The following is a 19963-nucleotide window of genomic DNA, read 5'->3' as shown; positions in this document are numbered from 1 at the left end:
ACAGGCCCCACAGCTAGGCTAAAAGTCAATGGGGAGAAGTGCCTGGACCTGGAGCAACACTGGGAGTCCCATCCTTTTATTTTTAGAAAAAAAGAAACTACAAAAATTATGCTTATACTTGTGAGGGGAAATAAAGGAAACAATACATGTAAACTATTTAGATGGGCTTAACAGTGGATAATTGGCATACGGAAGTTCTTGATACCAGAATTAAACTCCTTAGTGAGTCATTTTGCCTCTGCAAACCCTGGGCACTGACCGCTTTTTTAAAAAAAAAACTCCCATCGGGCCGGAGAAATAGCACGGAGGTAGGGTGTTTGCCTTGCATGCAGAAGGTCAGTGGTTCGAATCCTGGCATATCATATGGTCCCCTGAGCCTTCTGAATGTAGAGCCAGGAGGAACCCCTGAGCGCTGCCAGGTGTGACCCAAAACCAACCAACCAAACAAACAAACAAAAACTCTCGTCTTTCTGCAGCCATATGGTTGTGGAAATCTCAGCCTGATAAGGAAGTGGGCTTTCCATCCTCCCCTGAAGATGGTCCCCCCCCAATAAAATATTCTGATATTTTAAAAAATAATAATAAATTAAACTCTTGTCTGGGAGCTGGGAGCTCCCAAATGGAGTGGGGAGGGTATCTGCCTTGCCTGTGGCAGACCTGGGTTTGATCCTCAGTATCCTACATGGTCCTGAGTCTGCCAGGAGTAAATTCTAAGCACAAAATCAGGAATAACCCGAGAGCTGCCATGTGTGGTCAAAAACAAAACAAAACAAAACAAAAAATCCTCATTTGGGATTAAAGCAATAATACAGCGGGTAGGGCATTTGCCTTGACTATGATCAACCTGGGTTTGATCCCAACACCCCACATGGTCTCCTGAGCACTGCCAGGAGTAATTCCTTAGCCAGAGTCAGGAGTAACCTCTGAGCATTGCCAGGTGTGACCCTTCCAACAAAAAAATTTTTGCAGTGCTGGGGGGAGAACCCAAAGCCTCACACACGCAAGACAAGGCACTTAATGAGTCACCCGGCCCCAAACTTCATTCCTACTCCAACAACTGACCACTTAGCTACTGCCCAATACACTTCGAAAAGTTCTGTGATAGTACAGTGTGTAATGCACGTACTTTCACATGGCAGATCCAGGATCCAGTTCCAGCACTCCATATAGTCCCTCAAGCTCGCCAGAAATGATCACTAAATGCAGAACCAGGAGTAAGCCTTGGGGCCAGAGTGATAGCACAGTGGCAGGGTGTTTGCCTTGAAAGCGGCAGACCCAGGACGGAACTGGGTTCAGCTCCTGGCATCCCATATGGTCCCCGAGCCTGCCAGGAGCAATTTCTGAGTGCAGAGCCAGGAGGAACCCCTAAGCCCTGCCAGGTGTGGCCCAAAAACCTGAAGAAAAAAAAAGGAGTAAGCTCTGAACACTGCTAATGGACCCAAAACAAAACAAACAAGCAACAAGATTCCAAGTCTATTCATGACTCATCATGATACCCCATCTTCATCTTCATCCTTCATCACTATTGCTCAGGCCCAAGCCCTTAGGACAAACGATCAGAGGTGACTCAGTTTCCCCTGTGCTGCGTCACAGGAAGCAAATCCGTCCCACACTCCCAGCAGGCAGCTCTGCTTTCCTTTATTGGCTTGTGCTATCCCCATGAGGAGCCTGGATCACGTGGTACTGGAGCTCAAACGAGGGTCTCCCACATACAAAGTCATGTGTCTACCCCCTAAAGAGAAATGCCTGTGACACACAGGGCGAACCTTTGGACTGTGCTCCCAGCTCACCTAGGGCTACTGCACTGGACATATATGCCCAAATCCAGGTCCTCTTTGGCTCTCCCACCTGCAAGAGCCCTACCCACAGCCTCTCCTATGTCCATATACTCCATATGTCCATATGTCATATGCTCCATTCTGGACCTTCTAAGCCTCTTTGGGCCACCAGGTCCACTCCCAATTCAGGGTCTTCCCACTTGACTATTCTTTAGCATCTTCACATGGCTCATTGCTTTCCCTTATTTTAGGCCTCTGTTTTAAAGTCACCTCTTCCAAATAGCCTTCCTTGACTGCCCATCGCATTCACTACAGTTAGTCAATTTCCTTATCGTGAGGTTTTGGGGTTGTTATTCTGTTGGGCTACACCCAATGGTGCTCCTGGCTCTGTGCTCAGGAGTCAATCCCTCTTGGTGGTGCTCAGGCGCCTTACCCACTTTTTTTTTTTTTTTGGTTTTTGGGCCACAGCTGGTGACACTCAGGGGTTACTCCTGACTATGCACTCAGAAATTGTTCCTGGCTTCAGGGACCATATGGGACTCCGGGGGATCGAATCACAGTCGGTCCTAGGTCAGTGTGTGTAAGGCAAACACTCTATCGCTTTCGCCAACGCTGTGGCCCTCTTACCAGCTGTTTTATCACTTTGGTCCTACCCTGACTTTTCTCTGACATCCTCTGACCCTTTAGAATACCTGGATGTCTGCTGTTGGGGATAGGTCCACCTTAGAGACCTCCACTCCACAACTGTGGTTGGAGGACAGAGCTAGCTGTCCCCAAGATGAGTGAAAACAAATGAATTAAGAGATTGGGGCTTGTGCAAGGCAAATGCTCCCTCCTTGTATTATCACTCCAGTTCCTCAAAGATTTTTTTTTTATTTTGGGCCACATCCGGTGGCACTCAGAGGTTACTCTTGGCTTTGCACTCAGGAACCACTCCTGGCAGGCTCTGGAGGCCATTTGGGATACCAGAAATTGAAGCCGGGTTGGCCTGTGCAAGGAAAATGCCCTTTCTGCTGTGGTATTGCCTACCCCCCCAACATAACTTTTAAAGGATTTCAAATGTGAAGTATTAAATTCCCTCTTCACCTAGGAGTCTTTTTGTTTGTTTTGGGGACACACCCAGTGGCGGTCAGGGCTTACTCATGGCTCTATTCAGGAATCATTCCTGGCGGGCTTGGGGGACCATATAGTATTGGAAATCAAATCCAGGTTGGACTCGAGCAAGGGAAGTACCCTACCCTACCAAAAATATTTGGTTTGGGGGGAAGCACATCCAATTCTCATGTTACTTACTCAGAAATCACTTCTGGCTCAGGGGACCAAATAGAATGGGAGTGATGTAACCCAGGTAGACCATGTGCAAGGTAAACGTCCTATCCGCTCTACTATCATCTCTCCAGTCCCCCAAATTGTTTGCACAACAATAACTCAGAGGTTACTCCTGGCAGTGCTCAGGGGTCTCTATGAAGTACTGGGGATCAAATTTAGGTTGGCCACTTGCAAGGCAAGCACCTTCCCCTCTGTACTACCACTCCAGCCGGCCATCTCTATTTCTCTTGAACAATCTTCATTCCCATTTAATTGTAAGCAATTAATAACCCCAGCTAAGAGCTCAGGATTGCACAAGTGTTTTTTGCTGGCTTCCTCGAGGACCTGCAGAGGGGCCTGACTGAGCTCCAATACAGGCAGGCTGAACTTGTGCTAGATCTGAGCCCTTCAGGTTCAAATCCTGGAGGCTCTTGAGGGAGGCAGTGCAGAAATCTGGCTTGCCCATCCATCTCTCCTGTCTGGCCTCCTAATTCGGGGAAACTGAGTCCAAGTCAGCCTCAACTTCTCCACCCAGAGTGCTTTGCCTTTTTGAACCTCTTCGAGGTTTCCTAGTGAATTGGATGTTCTTGTCATTTCCCTCCACAGACCAGGATCTCTTCCAAATCTGAGTCACTCTGTTCTCTGAGCTGCCTCAGTCCAAAGGCACTAACATCCGCTCTGCCACCCCGCCCTAACGCATCCAGCCAGCGCCGCTGATGAAACCGGATTCGAACTTGCAACCTCGGGAGCGCCCAGTCTGCGCTCGCCCAAGTCCTAGGCTAGCTGCGCGCAAGCGTACTAGGGGCAGCGCCGCAGCCTCACCCCTCCCCCACGACCTGCCGTCACCCGCATGCGCACTGAGGACAACCACCTCCAGCTGCGCATGCCCAGTTCGCGTACTCGTGCGCGCACGCGCAGAGCCGGCGGCCTGCGGCGCGCGATCTTAGGCCGGATCTCGCGAGATCTCCTTCTCGCGTCTTCCTTCCAGCCGGCTTTTCTTGTGGGCCGCTTCCGGGAGGCTACGACCCGTTCCTGAGTAGCCGGTACCTGCTTTCCCCCTTATCTCCCTGCTCCCAATACCCTGAACCCCATTTCTAGGCTGGTGGCCTGAGGAGGAAACCTCCCCGCACCCACATTTTTTTACGGACCGCGCGCGCTGCGCCCAGGAGCCAATCAGACGCCGCCTTAGGTAAGAGGCCCGCGACCCGCGCTCCGGGGGCGGCGGGTGGGCGTGGCCATGGGCGGGGCTTGTGGACAAGTCACGCCCATCTGTCACTTAGACCACGCCCCTTCCCCACTGTTGAAAGGCTCATCGTGGATCCGAGGGGGAACCAGGAGCAGTCCATTGAGTACCTGTTGGGGGGTGAATAGAAAGTTCAGTTATAGCTTAACTGGCAGAACCGGTGACCTGGATGCAAGGACCCTTCCAGAAAGTCTAGGAAGAAAAAAAGTGCTGCTAGGAATTGAACCTAAGCTTCCTTACCTGCAAGGCAAGTATCTCACACCTAGACTCCCCCTTCTCTCTTCTCCTCTCCCAGGCTATCCTTAGGAAACACTTAAAACCAAAAAAAGATTGGCTTTTATTTTTAAGTTTGGGGTTTTCTTGGGGAGTGAACCCCAAACTATTTTGGAAGCAACATTGGAGATGTCCAATTTAAAATTTATTTATTTATTGGGGCCGGAGAGATAGCACAGCGGTAAGGCATTTATTTGCCTTGCATGCAGCTGACTTGGAATGGACCTGGTTTAATTCCTGGCATCCCATATGGTTCCCCAAGCTTGCCTCCCAAGAAGCTATTTCTGAGCAAAGAAAGAGCCAGGAGTAACCCCTGAGCATCGCCGGTGTGACCCAAACACCCAATCAATTGATAAATAAATAAACTGCTAAAAAGGTTATTGTTATTGTTGAAATTTTTGAGCCACACCTGTGGTGCGCGCTGCTTATTTCTGGCCAGGGGTCAAACCTGGTTAACTGCAACACCCTACTTGCTGAATACTATCTCTGGCCTTCTGGAGGAACCTAAATTGCATGTCCATGGGCTTCTTTAAGTTTGGGGGAACTTTCCTTTAGGAACTGTTGAAGGAGAATCTAATAATGTGGACATTCTCAGAGTAAATGGGCAAATGGATCAACTTATATGAGATGGGTCTTATTGGAAAGTCCTGAGCAGACACATTCTGTGGGGATAATCCCCATAGAGGCCTGGAATCAGATCTAGAAAGTGTCCCCAGAAATACGATAAACAGACCCTTTGTGGTAAGGCTGTAGGGTTTTTCTGAGACTAGACAGTGAGTCCTGCTCTCATCAGGTAGTGGGGCCACTCAGAGCTACAGTACAGTAGGCAGGGTCCTTGCCTTGCATATGGGTAACCCAAATACGACCCCCACCATCTTGAGCACAGAGCCTGAAGTACTCGTTGGGCACTGCCAGGTGTAGCCCCAAATCAAAGCAAAACTAAGGAACCAGACAGGTGCCTTCCTGGCTTGTGAAATCACACCCATGTCCTGCAAAAGCCACACTTTGGTTTCAGAGACAGTCTGGGGTAGGTGGTGTGGGGAGTCAGAGAATGACTGTGCATGCACCCGAGTAATGATTTAGTAATTGCAGATGTCATAGGGCCTATGGCATAGGCTGTAGCATCAGCTCACTCCACCCTCATGGGCAGCTGAGGGACATAATGCTCAGTAAGGAGCCAGGGTTCAGGCTAGGGCCATAGTGCAGCGGAGAAGGCGCTTGCCTTGCATGCAGTGACCTGAGTTTGGGTTTGATCCCCAGTATTCCAGATGGTCCCCCAAGTACTGCCAGGAGAAATTCCTGAGCATCGTTGTACCTTTTCACTCCCCTCCCCCAGGTTAGATTGACAGCTGAAGGCAGGTCAGATTGAATGCATAAAGGTGTATAAATAGCCAAGAAACTCCCTCCAGACTGGTAGACAACTACTTAATTGATAAGGAGTGGGCTGCATTGGGACCAGGACTTTCTACAATGTCTGTAAAAGGGCTCAGATGCAGAAGGAACCAGGCGAGAGGACTGTTTACTGATGCTCCCCGGTCATTTTGGAGGATTTTACTGCTTTTGCAGAGACAAGGTGAAACTACCGCCACGCTGCTTAGGGCTTATTTCTTGCTGTGCATCAAGAGGTCACTCCTGGCAGGACTTGTTGGACCATATGAGGTGCTGGAGATTGAACCCAAACTCAGGTCACTGCATGCAAGGCAAGCGCCTTCTCTGCTTTCCTGTGTCTCCTGCCCGATTGTCTTGTTTTTATTTGACTCTTCCCCCCATTGTCTTTATGTTGAGGTTTTGTAAAATGACTAATAGTTGGAAGTAGCTTAGGCTACAAGTAAAAGAAGTGTTTATCTGTGTTCACTTCAGGCAGAGGTAGTTAGTTCAAGGTTGATAACAGACCTCTGAACCGTGTATCTTGCTCTTCTGTACTTGCCTCATAGTCCTCTATGGAGCTTGGGCTCCAACCTTCACATCCACATCCCATTTCTTCCAGCTAGGAAGAGGAAAAGACAAAGTCATGTGCTAGTCAGTGAAGGAGGGTTCATGTCAAACACTGGACAGGTGTTAGATCATTGGCCAGAAAGCTCCTAGGCCCCATGCCTCACTTGGCTTTGAGAAGAGGTGAGCTGAGAATTGTCCTCTGGGGAGTCAGGAATCCTGAGCTCAGAACTTGGTTTTAATTGTTCGGAAGCCTTGAAGAATGACTGTTAGGAATCTGCCGGCTGGCACTGTGCCAGCCCTAGGGAAATCTTTGGCAAGAATGAACCCAGCAGTGGGGGAACGACCCTGCACCCTGAAACCTACTCGTTTCTCTCTCTAGGCCACCATGTCTGAGTCTGGGCACAGTCAGCCAGGGCTCTGCGGCATAGAGCGGCGGCGCCGGTGGAAGGAGCCAGGCCCTGGGGGCCCCCAGAATCTCTCTGGACCTGGTGGTCGGGAACGGGACTACATCGCGCCGTGGGAGAGAGAGAGGCGGGTGAGTGTGTGTTCAGTCTGTTCAAGGCACCCTCGGGACTCCACCCGCTCCCAGATGTATTTGTCAGCAGCTGTCACATGCCAGACACCGATGTAAGTGCTGGGATGAATCTGAGCAAACCCCCCTGTCCCTATGTAGGAAGAGGGCTAAGTGGGGAAGGGGCTGCTGTGAAGGTATCAGGCTGGAGAAGGCTTCTGAAGAGGGTGAGGGAGTGGACCAGGACTCCCATCTAAAGGAAACGCAAATGCCAAGTAGCTGAGGCTGAACTGGTGTGTTCTGAAGGAGGGTGGCTGCTGTGGGTAAAATAGAAGTTACTAGACAATGAGATAGGGGGCTGAAACGATAGCACAGTGGGGAGAGCATTTGCCGTGCATGCGCCCAACCCAGCCCAATCCCTGGTATCCCATATGGTTCCCCGAGCCCACCAGGGGTAATTCTTTTTTCTTTTTTTTTTCAGGGGTAATTCTTTTTTTTTTGGGGGGGGGGGGTCACACCCGGCGGTGCTCAGGGGTTACTTCTGGCTGTCTGCTCAGAAATAGCTCCTGGCAGGCACGGGAAACCATATGGGACACCGGGATTTGAACCAAACACCTTTGGTCCTGGATCAGCTGCTTGCAAGGCAAAGGCTGCTGTGCTATCTCTCCGGGCCCTCAGGGGTAATTCTTGAGTGCAAAGCCAGGTATGGCCCAAAAAGTAGAAAAAAAAGAAAATGAGTCAGAGGGAATCAGGAAAGAACTTTGAGGTTCACTGAACTTCCCATTGGGGATTAAAGCTCAAGGTGCTGAGAACTATTTATTTATTTTGGTTTTGGGGCCACACCTAGCGGTGCTCAGGAATCACTCTTAGTGGTACTCAGGACCATTCTGGCATGCCGTGGAGGAGAGTCAGCCCAGGTTGGCCATGTGCAGGACAAGGTACACCCCGCTGTACCATCACTCCAACATAGCCCCAAGTTTGTGTTTAAGGGGTTGTATGACCCTAACATTGCCGCTTTATTGAGCAGCCTGAATGTTTGGCTCTGTGCCAAGTGCCCGGTGTGTGGGTCTTCTTGAGCCTTTCAAATCCCTCTTCCCCCCTCCCCCGAAGTAGACCCCGTTTCCACCCATAAGGAAAATGAGCCTCAGAAGGAGAAGGCTCTGTCGGGTCACAATCGCCTGTGCATTTTGGGGCCCTTGCCTCACTCAACCACTTTGCTGTGGCCGTGCCTGCCGGTGAGATCCCTGGGGGCGCTGCGTGCCCTGCCCCACCCCACCTGTGCTCATTGGTTCACTCCCAGAACCTTTGCTCTTCCCCAGGCTTGCCCACCTCCACCTCTGGCTGTTCAGTGGGTGGAAAAAAATAACAGTTTGTGGGCCTAGAGAGATAGCATAGTGGCATTTGCCTTGCAAGCAGCCGATCCAGGACCAAAGGTGGCTGGTTCGAATCCCGGTGTCCCATATGGTCTCCCGTGCCTCCCAGGAGCTATTTCTGAGCAGACAGCCTGAGCACCGCAGGGTGTGACCCAAAAACCCAAAATAAATAAATAAATAAATAAATAACAGTTTGAACTGTGTGTGAACTGTAAGTAGGCAAACCTGAGGGCAAGTTGCTTCCAAATGAGCATGGCTCTTCCATGGGGTTCCAGTGTTCTCTCTCTCTCTCTTTCTCTCTCTCTCTCTCTCTTTCTCCCCCTCTCTTTCTCTCTCCTCTTTCTCTCTTCTCTCTCTTTCTTTCTCCTCTTTCTCTCTTCTCTCCTCTCTCTTTCTCCTCTCTCTCTCTCTCTCTCTCTCTCTGTGTCTCTCTCTCATCTTTTGCTCGCTCTCTCTCTCCCTCCCTTTTGGGGGATGCTACCAGTTCTTACACCCTCAGGTTTGAGCCCAGAAGAATTTGGGAACAAGCAGTTCTTAAATCTCTTCTTTGCCCCTGAGCCTCCTCCCCCACTATTGACCTCTCTGCATCATTCATGTCTTTGGCACATCTTAGCATTTTCCTGCAATTACTCTCCCCATGTTAACGGTAACCCAGTATTTGGGAAGGAAATCCTCCCTAGGTGACTCAGGAAGCCAGAGAGAGGGAGACAGGCAGGCAGGCAGGCAGGCAGGCAGACAGACAGACAGACAGACAGACAGACAGACAGACAGACAGACAGACAGACAGACAGTGGTCTCTGCTCGTGAGTCAGAGCTGGAAGAAGGAGAAGAGGGGGCCAGGCAGCTGGTAGCAGGTATGGAGCTGCTGGGGGTCAGAGGAAATGCTGCTCCATTTCCTGTTGGCCTCAGGGATTCTCAGTGAGAGGAATTCCTCCAGCTAGGCGGCAACTCAACAGGCCTAATTGAGGGTGGATCTTCATCCGGATTTAGGGGCCTTTCCAAAGGCAAGGTCTGTTGTGAACCCAGATCTGTCTGGTTCCAAGGGTTGCTGGCTAGGCAGATGCTTAGGTGGGCTAAGGTGAGTTCTGGGCCATCTCCTCCATAGCCTGCTGCCTGTGTTCAGCACCACTCCTGATGGGCTGTGTGGCCTTGTGCAGGGCACTTAACCTCTCTGTTCTCAAGTCCTCCTTTGTAAAATGGAGGCCGTCGTACCTGTAGGAGGATTGAGATGAGCCGATGAGGCACTAGACTGGTGCCTCTTTCCCTCCCCACAGGATGGCAGTGAAGAGACCAACACGGCCGTCATACAGAAGACCCCCATCATCCTCTCTAAGCCTCCAGCCGAGCGGGTGAGCAGGGAGGAAGCTTCGGGAGGGGAGGGGATAGGGTCTCTCCTGCCCCCGGGGGCCCCCTCTCCGGGGCATAGGGTCGCCCCTGCCCACTGGACCCCTCTTTTCCCCATAGTCGAAGCAGCCAGCACCTGCGGCCACCCCCGCTGCCCCACCGGCTCCAGCCCCGCTGGAGAAACCTATCGTTCTTATGAAGCCCCGGGAGGAAGGGAAGGGGCCTACAGCCTCGTCCACTGCCTCAACCCCCGAGGGCACCACACCGCCACCCCCTGCAACGCCGGCTCCCCCCAAGGGAGAGAAGGAAGGACAGAGGCCCACGCAGCCTGTGTACCAGATCCAGAACCGGGGCATGGGCACCGCGGCCCCAGCAGCCATGGACCGTGAGTTGGAGTTGGGCAGGATGTACGTGGGGGCCCCACACACCCTCCTGGCCCAGCCCTCACCGCCTGTGTCCTCTGTTCAGCTGTCGTGGGCCAGGCCAAACTGCTGCCTCCAGAGCGCATGAAACACAGCATCAAGCTGGTGGATGATCAGATGAACTGGTGCGACAGTGCCATCGAGGTACTGAGGGAGCGAGTCCGGGGCCCTGCGTCCCCAGCTCTTTGTCTTCCCTGCTCCCCTCTTGTTAGGTCACTCTGGGGCCAGAGACTTGGCAGTTGGGCAGTTGCAGCAGGAGAGGCGGGAGCAGAAAGGGGCTGTCCAGCCAGGGCCAAGTGGTGTGGCTTTCAGTGCTGGTCCTCCCTTCCCTCCCTCTGACACGGGTCCCCACAGCTGCTCCTGTGTCTCCTGCATCCTCCCCTCAACTGACTGGGCCTCCTGCCCTAGTTGTCCGAAGCCTGTGCTGTTCTGTGCACCCCCAAAGCATGCCCCTTTGTCCCTGCAGAATTCTGGCCTCTCTCTCCTCCTTTCCCTCATCTGTTCCTCTTTCCCACAGTCCCACTCAGATTCTCCTGAGACTCTGCCCTCTGCTCTCTCAGTTGCATGGGCAATGTGCCAGGCTGGCAGGTGTCTGAATCCTGTGTCTCTGTCCACTGTCATACAGATAGTGACTGGAGAGCTGAGATAAAAACCAAGAAGAGGGCCCGGAGAGATAGCACAGTGGCGTTTGCCTTGCAAGCAGCCAATCCAGGACCAAAGGTGGCTGGTTCGAATCCCGGTGTCCCATAGGGTCCCCCGTGCCTGCCAGGAGCTATTTCTGAGCAGACAGCCAGGAGTAAGCCCTGAGCACCGCCGGGTGTGGCCCAAAAACCAAAAAAAAAAAACAAAAAAAAAAACCCAAGAAGAGTCCGTGTGCTGGTTCCTGAGCCCATGTGTCTTGCCAGTGCACACACATGATATGTCACACACAGCTCGTGTCCCCTCTTTCTTCCCTCCTGAGATGTGCTGTGTTCTCCTTCATCCCGTCACGGTGGATGTGTGCTGGGACACTCAGTTAAGAGCTTCACACTCCCTTTCATTCCTTCCTTTGGATTTCTAAATGAAAACCTGCTTTTACTTTAAAAAAGAAAAAAAGTAAGGAGCTGGAGAGAGAAGTCAGAGGAGAGGGTGCTTGCCTTGCATGGAGCCAACCTGCCTTGAAAATACCTGAAGGGATTCCAGGAGTAAGCCCTGAGCATGTGCCCCCCCCCCCCCCAAGAAAAACTCAGAAAAGAACAATCAGAGAAAATTGTAGCAGAGCAGGTATTTGCCTTGTTTGCAGCCGACTTGGGTTTGATGTACAGCAATCCATTTGCCCTTCCCTTTCCCCCCCCCCCCCCCCCGCCCCAAGCCATACCAGGAGTGACCCCTGAGGAAAGAGGGAGGAATAGTTCTTGAGTATTGCCGGGTGTGACCCAATCAATCCCTTTCACTATCACCCCAAAAGGAATAAAAGTATCTAGGCCCTGACTCCCAGAACTGTAGTTACTGGGTGGTCTGGTTTGCCTTTCTGGTCTAGTTCAGCCTCTGTTTCTGTACGTAACTATTCAGCATTTACTCTCCGAGCCCCTTAGTCCATGGTTAATAAAACTTGATGTCTTAATTTTTTGGTTTTTGGGCCACACTTGGTGGCAGTGCTCAGGGGTTGTTATTCCTGGCTCTGCTTTTGGCAGGTTCGGGACCATATGGGATGCTGAAGATTGAACCCGGGTTGGCCCCATGCAACGGCTATGCCCTACCCTTTGTGCTAGCACTCCAGTCAGCCCCTAAATGTTTATTGTTAAGTAGCTTCATATAGGTTGGCCTGTTAAACAGGGCTGGATTTGGATGTTCGGAGTGAGGCTCAGGATTAGCCTGTTTTAAATTCTGAATGATTTTAAGGGCCACAATCCATCTGAATGATTTTAAGGGCAGATCTATTTACCTGTGCGTCTCTTGACCCCTGGTGGTGAAAGTTGGCAGGACGGTGAGGGAACTGCTCCTTCTCGGTCAAGCGCAAGGACTGTCCTTCCTTTCTCTGCTCTCTCCCATGCTTCCCATGTTTTCCCAGACTGCTCGAAGCAGCAAGTGTCCCAGAAGAAGGTTCCAGTAGCCCTGTTGTTTCCCACGCTTCCCTTCGTCCACTTTTAGCCACACTGACTTCCTTTAGCCTCCGGTTCACACCACACCCTTTTCAACTTTAGAGCTGTCAGCTGTGTTCTTTAGGCCCGAAACATTCCACCCACTTCCCCACCTCACACACTCACATATGCACGCCCTTTTCCAAGCAGATGAGGTGGGGACCCTTGGACTGTTGCTTCATGGGTGACCAGACTTGTAAGAAAGTGCCCAAGCGACCCTTCCCCCAAACCCATCTGCCCAACCCCTGCTGCCTGGGCGGCAGCAGATCTCTAAGGCCACATCCATATTTCCCCTCAGTATCTGCTGGACCAGACTGATGTGTTGGTGGTTGGTGTCCTCGGCCTGCAAGGGACAGGCAAGTCAATGGTGATGTCACTGTTGTCAGCCAACACTCCTGAGGAGGACCAGAGGTAAGGGGACAACAGGGAGCAGTAAGTGAGGTGGACCAGAGCTGGTTGCACCTGGAGGGTACGGGAGCCTGTCTCCCAGGATCCTGGCTTGATTCAACTCAAGAGCCTTCACGGAGTGCTCATGAAACACCTTATGCCAGGCAGGGCCTTGGGGCTATCAAAGAGTGGTGGTCTTAGGGCTCAAAGCTCAGTTGGGGGGTGTCAGGGAAGTCTGTGGGTTGTCCTGATGCAAGAAGAGAAGCCAGGTGCAGGCACAGGTGATGGGGTACATTTTCAAAGGGACCCTATGGAAGAGACATAAAGAGCTTGGCCAGCAAGGTGAAGGCAGCACTGGGGCTGCAGCAGGGAAAGCAGGGAGGGGTGATGGTCTTCTCCAGTTCTGGCCAGAGCTCCTGCCATGTACCTTAAGGTGCCTTCTTTTTGTTCTTTTATTTGTTTCGGGGGCCACAGCAGATTGGACTATGTGGTGGAAGATGCCCACACTAGGCAATGGGCACAAGTAGGAGCTTGGTTGGCAGGCGATCAGGGGCTGATGTTACATTTGTAGTGTCAGGGACCAGAAACTAATGGGCCCACCTACTCTCCACAGGGCATATGTTTTCCGGGCACAGAGTGCCGAGATGAAGGAAAGAGGGGGCAACCAGACCAGTGGCATAGACTTTTTTATTACCCAGGAGCGGATCGTGTTTCTGGACACGCAGGTACTGTTTCCCTGGACTTCAGGGTTCTATGTGGTGCTGGCCAAGCCACAGTTATGCTGGGTTCCCTGGGGCTAGCATTTTCTTGGGCCTTTGTCCTTCCTTTCATTTCCCCCAGGTCCCCAGTCCCTGAGCTTACAGATGCCTAAAAATCCTCTGCATTTCATTTCTTTTATTTTTGTGGTGCCAGGAGCTATACCCAACGCCTCGTAACTGCCAGGCAAGTTCTCAACCCTGAGCTGCCTCCAGGCCTCAAACCAGATCCAACCAGGCCAGACTATCTGTCTGTATCAGTAAAGGGCCATGGTGGCCTCCCAGGCTTCTGGGCGCAGGCTATGGGACCTGAATCAGTTGGTGACGGGCTTGTCGCTGTCAGGAGAGTTGACCTACTGTGTGTGGTAGCAGTTTCCCTGCCCCTCGGCACAGCCCCAAAAGTGTGGACTCAGATGCCCTCAGACTCTGGCTCCTCCACACGACCAAGGCCTGGCTGTGGTCTCTCACCTCAGGGCTTTCCTAGTATTGGTCCCTTTGGTTGGATTTTATGACCCCCACCCCACCCCAGTTTTCATGGCTTCCTCTGGACTCCAGGTTCAGCTGTCACTCCTGGCTGTACTTGGGGAACCTTTATGGGGTGTTGGGGGATCAAGTCTGGGTCAACTGCATGCTAGAAGAAGCTCCTTATTGGCTGTGCTATTGCTCTGACCCCTTCTGTACCCATTAGCTGAAATCACCAATGAGCCATGCTCCAAGCCAGGGTCTTTATTATTCCTCAGCTTCCTTCTTGGGAGGAAAGCTGTCTGCTGGGTGGGGATTTATGAGGTGTCTGAATTAATACTTGTGCCAGGGGCCATGGCTGCACCTGACACAGGGGCCCCCTTACTTACAGTGGAACCCTCCCTTTTCCTGGCTGATGCCTGGTGCCCTGTCTTCCCCTGGAAGCCCTCCCCTCCCTGCGGTGCCCTAGTACTCAGCTGCTACTCCAGCTCCCACATGCCGCAGCTCCTCAGCTGTTGTGCACAGGGGCCCAGGCTGTATTGGTGCTCCCCAGATGTTGGAAGGAAGCAAAGGGAGCATGGGCATTTGATGTCCTAGAGAGCGGAAAAACCTACTGATGAGTAAGACCCAGGTACTAGCACCTCTGGGACCAACACCAACCAGTCGCCAGCTGAGGCAGCTCATGAGACAGGCTAAAATTCTGCGTGGTGTGTGGAGTTTGAGAAAGTGAAAAGGCAGATGGAAAAATCTGTGTTCTCTGAGCGTGTGTGCAGGCGTGCTGAGGATGGACCCCAGGTCAAGCACAAGCCACCTTCTCCCCAGGCGCTCCAGCACCCTGGCCCACACTGATGGGCTCCTGAGCTCCAGTGCTCGCTCCTACACGCAGTGTTCCTTTAAGACAAGTCTGATGAATCACTGCTGGTTCTTTGACACCTACTGATGCAGCTTTTACTTCCTCACCAATTTTCACACTAATCATTGTTTTTGACCTAAGTAATTATCTTCATCAGGTTCTGAAAGCACTTGCGAGGAGACAAAGAGATCTGTAATGACATGACTCACTCAGACTGCAGAGTCTGTCAGCCAGCTAGGGGGCCTTCAGGACTGCCATATCCGGCCTGAGGCCTCTGTGGTGAGACTCGCTCTCACCTCCTCCGGCTGACTGGCACTGTCAGGAATAGAAAGAGCCGGGCTTTGCACCTCGTGCCATCCCGTAGTGGCGGGGCCCGAGAGGCTGGGTCGCTGCCACCTCTAGGCTCCAAGGTCACTGCCTTCTCCCACTGCTCCAGCCCATCCTGAGCCCGTCCATCTTGGACCATCTCATCAACAACGACCGCAAACTACCTCCTGAGTACAACCTCCCCCACACCTACGTGGAGATGCAGGTAAGGCCCCAGACCCCCGCCAGGGTCCCCTCTTGAAGGAGCTAGATGGGACGGCCTATTTTCTGCTTTGTAAGAGCTTGGGGAGGAGGAGCAAGAACCGCAGGAAGAGGCTGAGGAGAGGTCTCAACAAAGCCTGCCATTGGCTCTGTCCCTCAGACACATCCCCCTGTCCCCACCTCAAGCCACAGTCTCGTTCCTCTCATCCCCCGTGGAGTAAATGGGAGTGAGTGTCCTTGTCCGCCTCAGGGACAGCGTCACTGGAAGGGCTGAACTACCCAGTTAGACCATCAATACTGAGATTCCTTGTGGTTGCCGAGTTGGGATTCGAGGTCTGTGGGGTCGGGGGCCTCACCCCTGCTGCCTTCCTGCCCGCAGTCCCTCCAGATCGCCGCCTTCCTCTTCACTGTCTGCCATGTGGTGATTGTTGTCCAGGACTGGTTTACTGACCTGAGTCTGTACAGGTGAGTGGATGCCTGGCATGAGCCCAGGGCAGGGGCTCGGCTGCACGGAGCAGGAGGAGCGGGGTTAGTGTGGTCAGGCCATCTGGTCATCCTGTGTGCCCCCCAGGGGGACTCTGCAGTGCTGGGCACCCATGCCCTGCTCTGTGTATGCAGGTGGCTTCTGTCACTGCACTTCCCCCTTGGAAACTAAAGCAGAGCTGACGGGGTTAAGACTTAGCATTTGGGGACTGGACATTAGGACAGCGGGGAGGGGGCTTGCCTTGCATGAGGTCAACCGGGATTTGACCCCAGCATCCCATATGGTCCCCCGAGCACTGCCAGGAGTGATTCCTTGACTCCTGAGTGCAGTGCCAGGAATAACCCCTGAGCATCACCAGGTGTGGCTCCAAAGCAAACCCTTCCCCCAAAATACCAAGCATTCAGCACAGGGCCTGGTACATCATGTATGGTTGGATAAATGGGCACTGCTGGTCATAGTAATTCTGGGGTGAGCTGTGGGTCTGGCCAACTGTTGAAAGTGTCTTGCTAGGTGAGCTGGAGCAGTAGCACATCAGGAATGACACTTGCCTTGCATGTAGCTGACCTGAATTTAATCCCCAACATCCAGTAGGGTCCTCCCCGCAAAAATAACTGTCTTGCTAGGGCTGGGGAGACTCAGGCTTCAGTTTAGGCTTTCTCTATGAGCTTGGATTCAAGCACCAAGCCCGGATCCTGTGTGCAGGTGCTGCAGCCATCTGTGGCTTCTCTGGGTGTAACTGTTGCTCCGTAGCAGCCAACTCTATAGCAGGCCCCAGGCTGAGGGATTTGGGGGCCAGAGCTGGAGCATCTCCCTTCCTTCAAATGCACCAGGTTCCTGCAGACAGCTGAGATGGTAAAGCCGTCCACGCCGTCCCCCAGCCATGAGTCGAGCAGTTCGTCAGGCTCCGAGGAGGGCACCGAGTACTACCCTCACCTGGGTGAGCATCTGGGGGACTGCCTCAGGCCTGCCTTGCCACTGAGGGAGTGAGCCGAGTCTGGTACTGCTCCCATCACAGCGGGCTGGCACCCAAGTCCACTGTGGTCAGGTAGAAGGGTCTCCCACAGGCTTCTGGCAAGTGAGGTCTCCAGTGGCCACTCACCACTGTCCCACAGCCCCGCATGTTCCTCTGGCTCCCTCCACTCGACTAGGCCCTGCTCTGCCTCACCACACCCCTCCACCTTCTTCCTCCCTGGACTCTCCCCTACCCCCTTTTTTCTCACCGCTGATGGAGAGGGGCTTCCTCCTCTCCTCTCCTCTCCACTGGGTGGCTGGGAGTGCTGCAGAAGGCAGGGCTTGATTGTGGGTTTTCTGCCTATCGCTCAGTGCAAGTCCATGGTCCTAAGTATCCCCAAGTGCTGTGAACTGGGAGGGGGTGTCAGGACTTCCCACGTGGCCAGTACCAGCTGTGTCTCAGCCCCACGCCGTGCCCAGTCTTCCTGCAGAACAAGGCGCGCCGAGAGGACTTCTGTCCCCGCAAGCTGCGGCAGATGCACCTCATGATCGACCAGCTCATGGCCCACTCGCACCTGCGCTACAAGGGTGAGGCCCCCAGTTGCCCCATCACCCTGCTTGGGGGGTGCTCAGGGTAGGGCAGTGACTGATGGAGGCCCTTGCAGGGACCCTGTCCATGCTGCAGTGCGACATCTTTCCTGGGCTGCCAGCCGACTTCCTGGACTCAGAAGTCAACCTGTTCCTAGTGCCCTTCATGGACAGCGAGGCAGAGAGCGAGACCCCACCGAGGGCAGGTGGGCTGCCTGGAGGGACAGGGTGCTCTCGCCCAGTGGGGAGCCCCTAATGGCCAGCGGTCCCACCTCATCTCCTCTCCCTTCTAGGTCCTGGCTCCAGCCCGCTCTTCTCCCTGCTCCCTGGGTACAGGGGCCACCCCAGCTTCCAGTCGTTGGTGAGCAAACTCCGGAGCCAGGTGATGTCCATGGCCCGACCGCAGCTCTCACACACCATCCTCACCGAGAAGAACTGGTAGGTTGGGGTTCGTGGAGGCACCCACTTCCCAGCCTAGAAAACACCCACGTAGCCAGTGGGGTATGGGTCTTGTTGCCCCTTGTTCTCGGGGGAAATTGGTTTGGTTTTTGGGCCACACTGGTAGTGTTCAGGGATCACTCCTGTCGGGGCTCAGGGGACCACGTGGGGTGCTGGTTTTGAGCCTGGGTCATTGTGTGCAGGGCAAGTGCCCTCTCTGTTATGCTATCCCTCCAGCCCCTGGGAGCTGAGGCAGAGGCGCGGTCGTGAGGTCGCTATAGGGAGGTGTCCATGAAAGCTGGGGCAGAGGAAGCCCAAAGGGCTAGAGCTAGAGCAGGCACATCGATTTCACACACTATCAGGTTCAGCCAGGTGGTCTCTCACTGCCTGGGAGCCCTGAGGGAATGGGAAGGGGTTTGCTGTGCAGCCGAGTGGGGGGTGATAGGCACCCACCTCCACAGTCCACCCGGGGTGTGTAAGGCAGCAGCTGTTTCCCTGCAGCCTCTGTGGGGTTTGGGAGGCTGTTTGCAGCTTGGGAGCCAGAAAGACAAGTAGACGGCAGGTGTCCAGGAGGTGGGGCACAGCTCAGCGTCCCCAGTGCCGAGTCAGGGCCGAGTAGGCAGCAGCAGCAGCAGCAGGGATGGATGGTTCCTGCCCAGCACCGTCCTGAGTGGGTGGAGAAGGATCCTGGTCCCTGAGGCTCAACTAAGGGAATTCGTCTCCTTTGCTAGCACCAAACAAATTCAGCATCCCCTACCCCTCCCCCCTAGCCAAGACACACATGAGGGGGTTCCCAGGTTCCTTGGGACTCTACCTGCTCCTCTCCTCCCACAGGTTCCACTACGCCGCCCGGATCTGGGACGGGGTGAAAAAGTCCTCAGCCCTGGCCGAGTACAGTCGCCTGCTAGCCTGAGCCCAGGGCGCTGTCGTGCAAGGCATTGGGGTTCCCAGTGGTCGGCAGGAGAATGGCCCGGCCCAATGGATGAGGACCTGGGCTGTGCTGGTCACTGGGTCCCAGCCCTCTCTCGATGGAGTGTTGTTCAGGGGTGACACTGAAATCTCAGACTTGGGAGCAGCCCCTCAGGGTTCCCCAGCTAGGCCAGTTTGGAGGAGCCTGGATGGTCCCCAGTGTGACCTCCCCATTGGGGTCCAGGGTTGGGGATCATCAACTATGTCCGAATCACAGACTTGCACCGGCCTGCCGGTCCCTCCCCGAACTGCGTCTCTCTCAGTACTCCTGGGCCCTCAGATGGTCTCTCTGAGGAGGCGGCCTTGGGTTGTTTTTCCAGGGAGACCTCAGGGCTCTGATCTGATCTGGAGGTATAGGGTGAATGCAGTGACTTGTCTCTTTTCCCTATGAATGCTGGTGCCCTCAGGGAGGCACCCGCCAAGACTATGGGTTCACCAGGCAGCTCTGTGCTGCTGAGGCCCGTGAAGCCCAGAGCGGGGTCCCTGGCATTTCCCCATGTACTTCAGTGCGACGTGAGATCCCTGTGTTCCTTAGCCAGATGTGTCCCCACTGCCCTACAGCAAAAAGTGGCCAGTGTGTGCAGCCCTTGTCACCACAGGAGTCAAGAAATGACTGAGTTAAATGTCCTGGGGTGTCACAGAATCAGGCTCAACCCAGCTCGTGTCTTACTATCCCGAGACGGTGCCTGCTGTGGGTTCAGTACTGTCTTCCCGGCTCCTGGGTACTGCTGAGCACTACAGGATGTCCAATAAATGAAAAAAGAAATATTCGACTCCCTTAACTTGGTCTCCTCTCCCACAAAGGTGTTAACTTCAGGGCCAGAGAGTAGAGTGGGGAAGGCCTTTTCCTTGTGCGTACCTGCCCCAGTTTGATGCCTTGAGCCCAGTCAGGAGTAATACCTGAGCACCGCCAGGTGTGCCCCAGAACCTGCTCTGAATTTAGAAGCTGCTCTGAGCCCTTAAATACACCACAACCTCCCACACATGCCAGCCTCACTGATTAGTTCAGTGTTAGTGTTTCCCAAAAATTGTGTCCAGATTGAACTCCCCGTATCCCCCAAGCTTGCCCCATGTCCAGTTATCCCCCCACTCCACGCAGGGTCCACTCTGCCCGTCAGCCTGTGCCTCAGTATCCATTGCTCCCCAGGGCCATCCCTTCTTCCTCACTTTCCCTGCTTGGGGAAAGTCTCAGGGAAATTGGGGCAATCAGTGGAGGACACTGAGCAAAGCACTGGAGTCCA

General features: G+C 53.6%; 1 protein-coding gene across 1 annotated transcript; it reads left to right on the top strand.

Moving 5' to 3' along the window:
- Positions 1-3999: 3999 nt before the first annotated feature.
- On the top strand, positions 4000-19464 carry SMG9 (SMG9 nonsense mediated mRNA decay factor). The gene is made up of 14 exons (XM_049787267.1): positions 4000-4275; positions 6917-7072; positions 9696-9770; positions 9886-10150; positions 10234-10331; positions 12606-12718; positions 13308-13419; positions 15201-15296; positions 15672-15757; positions 16607-16713; positions 17208-17315; positions 17393-17521; positions 17609-17753; positions 18588-19464. Exons 2-14 carry the CDS (start codon positions 6923-6925, stop codon positions 18664-18666), a joined length of 1563 nt encoding a protein of 520 aa, XP_049643224.1. The 5' UTR covers positions 4000-4275; positions 6917-6922; the 3' UTR covers positions 18667-19464.
- The last annotated feature ends 499 nt before the right edge of the window (positions 19465-19963 follow it).

This window comes from Suncus etruscus, chromosome 14 (genome assembly GCF_024139225.1).
Source record: "Suncus etruscus isolate mSunEtr1 chromosome 14, mSunEtr1.pri.cur, whole genome shotgun sequence".
NCBI lineage: Eukaryota > Metazoa > Chordata > Mammalia > Eulipotyphla > Soricidae > Suncus > Suncus etruscus.
Note: the sequence above shows the minus strand (reverse complement) of the source record. Positions and strands in the feature narration are given on the sequence as shown.

Excerpts from the sequence above, each read along its gene's own strand:
- SMG9 (XM_049787267.1), top strand. The coding sequence starts at position 6,923 with ATGTCTGAGTCTGGGCACAGTCAGCCAGGGCTCTGCGGCATAGAGCGG. Across the intron at positions 9,771-9,885 it reads CTAAGCCTCCAGCCGAGCGG|TCGAAGCAGCCAGCACCTGC; the intron begins GTGAGCAGGGAG and ends TTTTCCCCATAG. Across the intron at positions 17,522-17,608 it reads CGAGACCCCACCGAGGGCAG|GTCCTGGCTCCAGCCCGCTC; the intron begins GTGGGCTGCCTG and ends TCTCCCTTCTAG.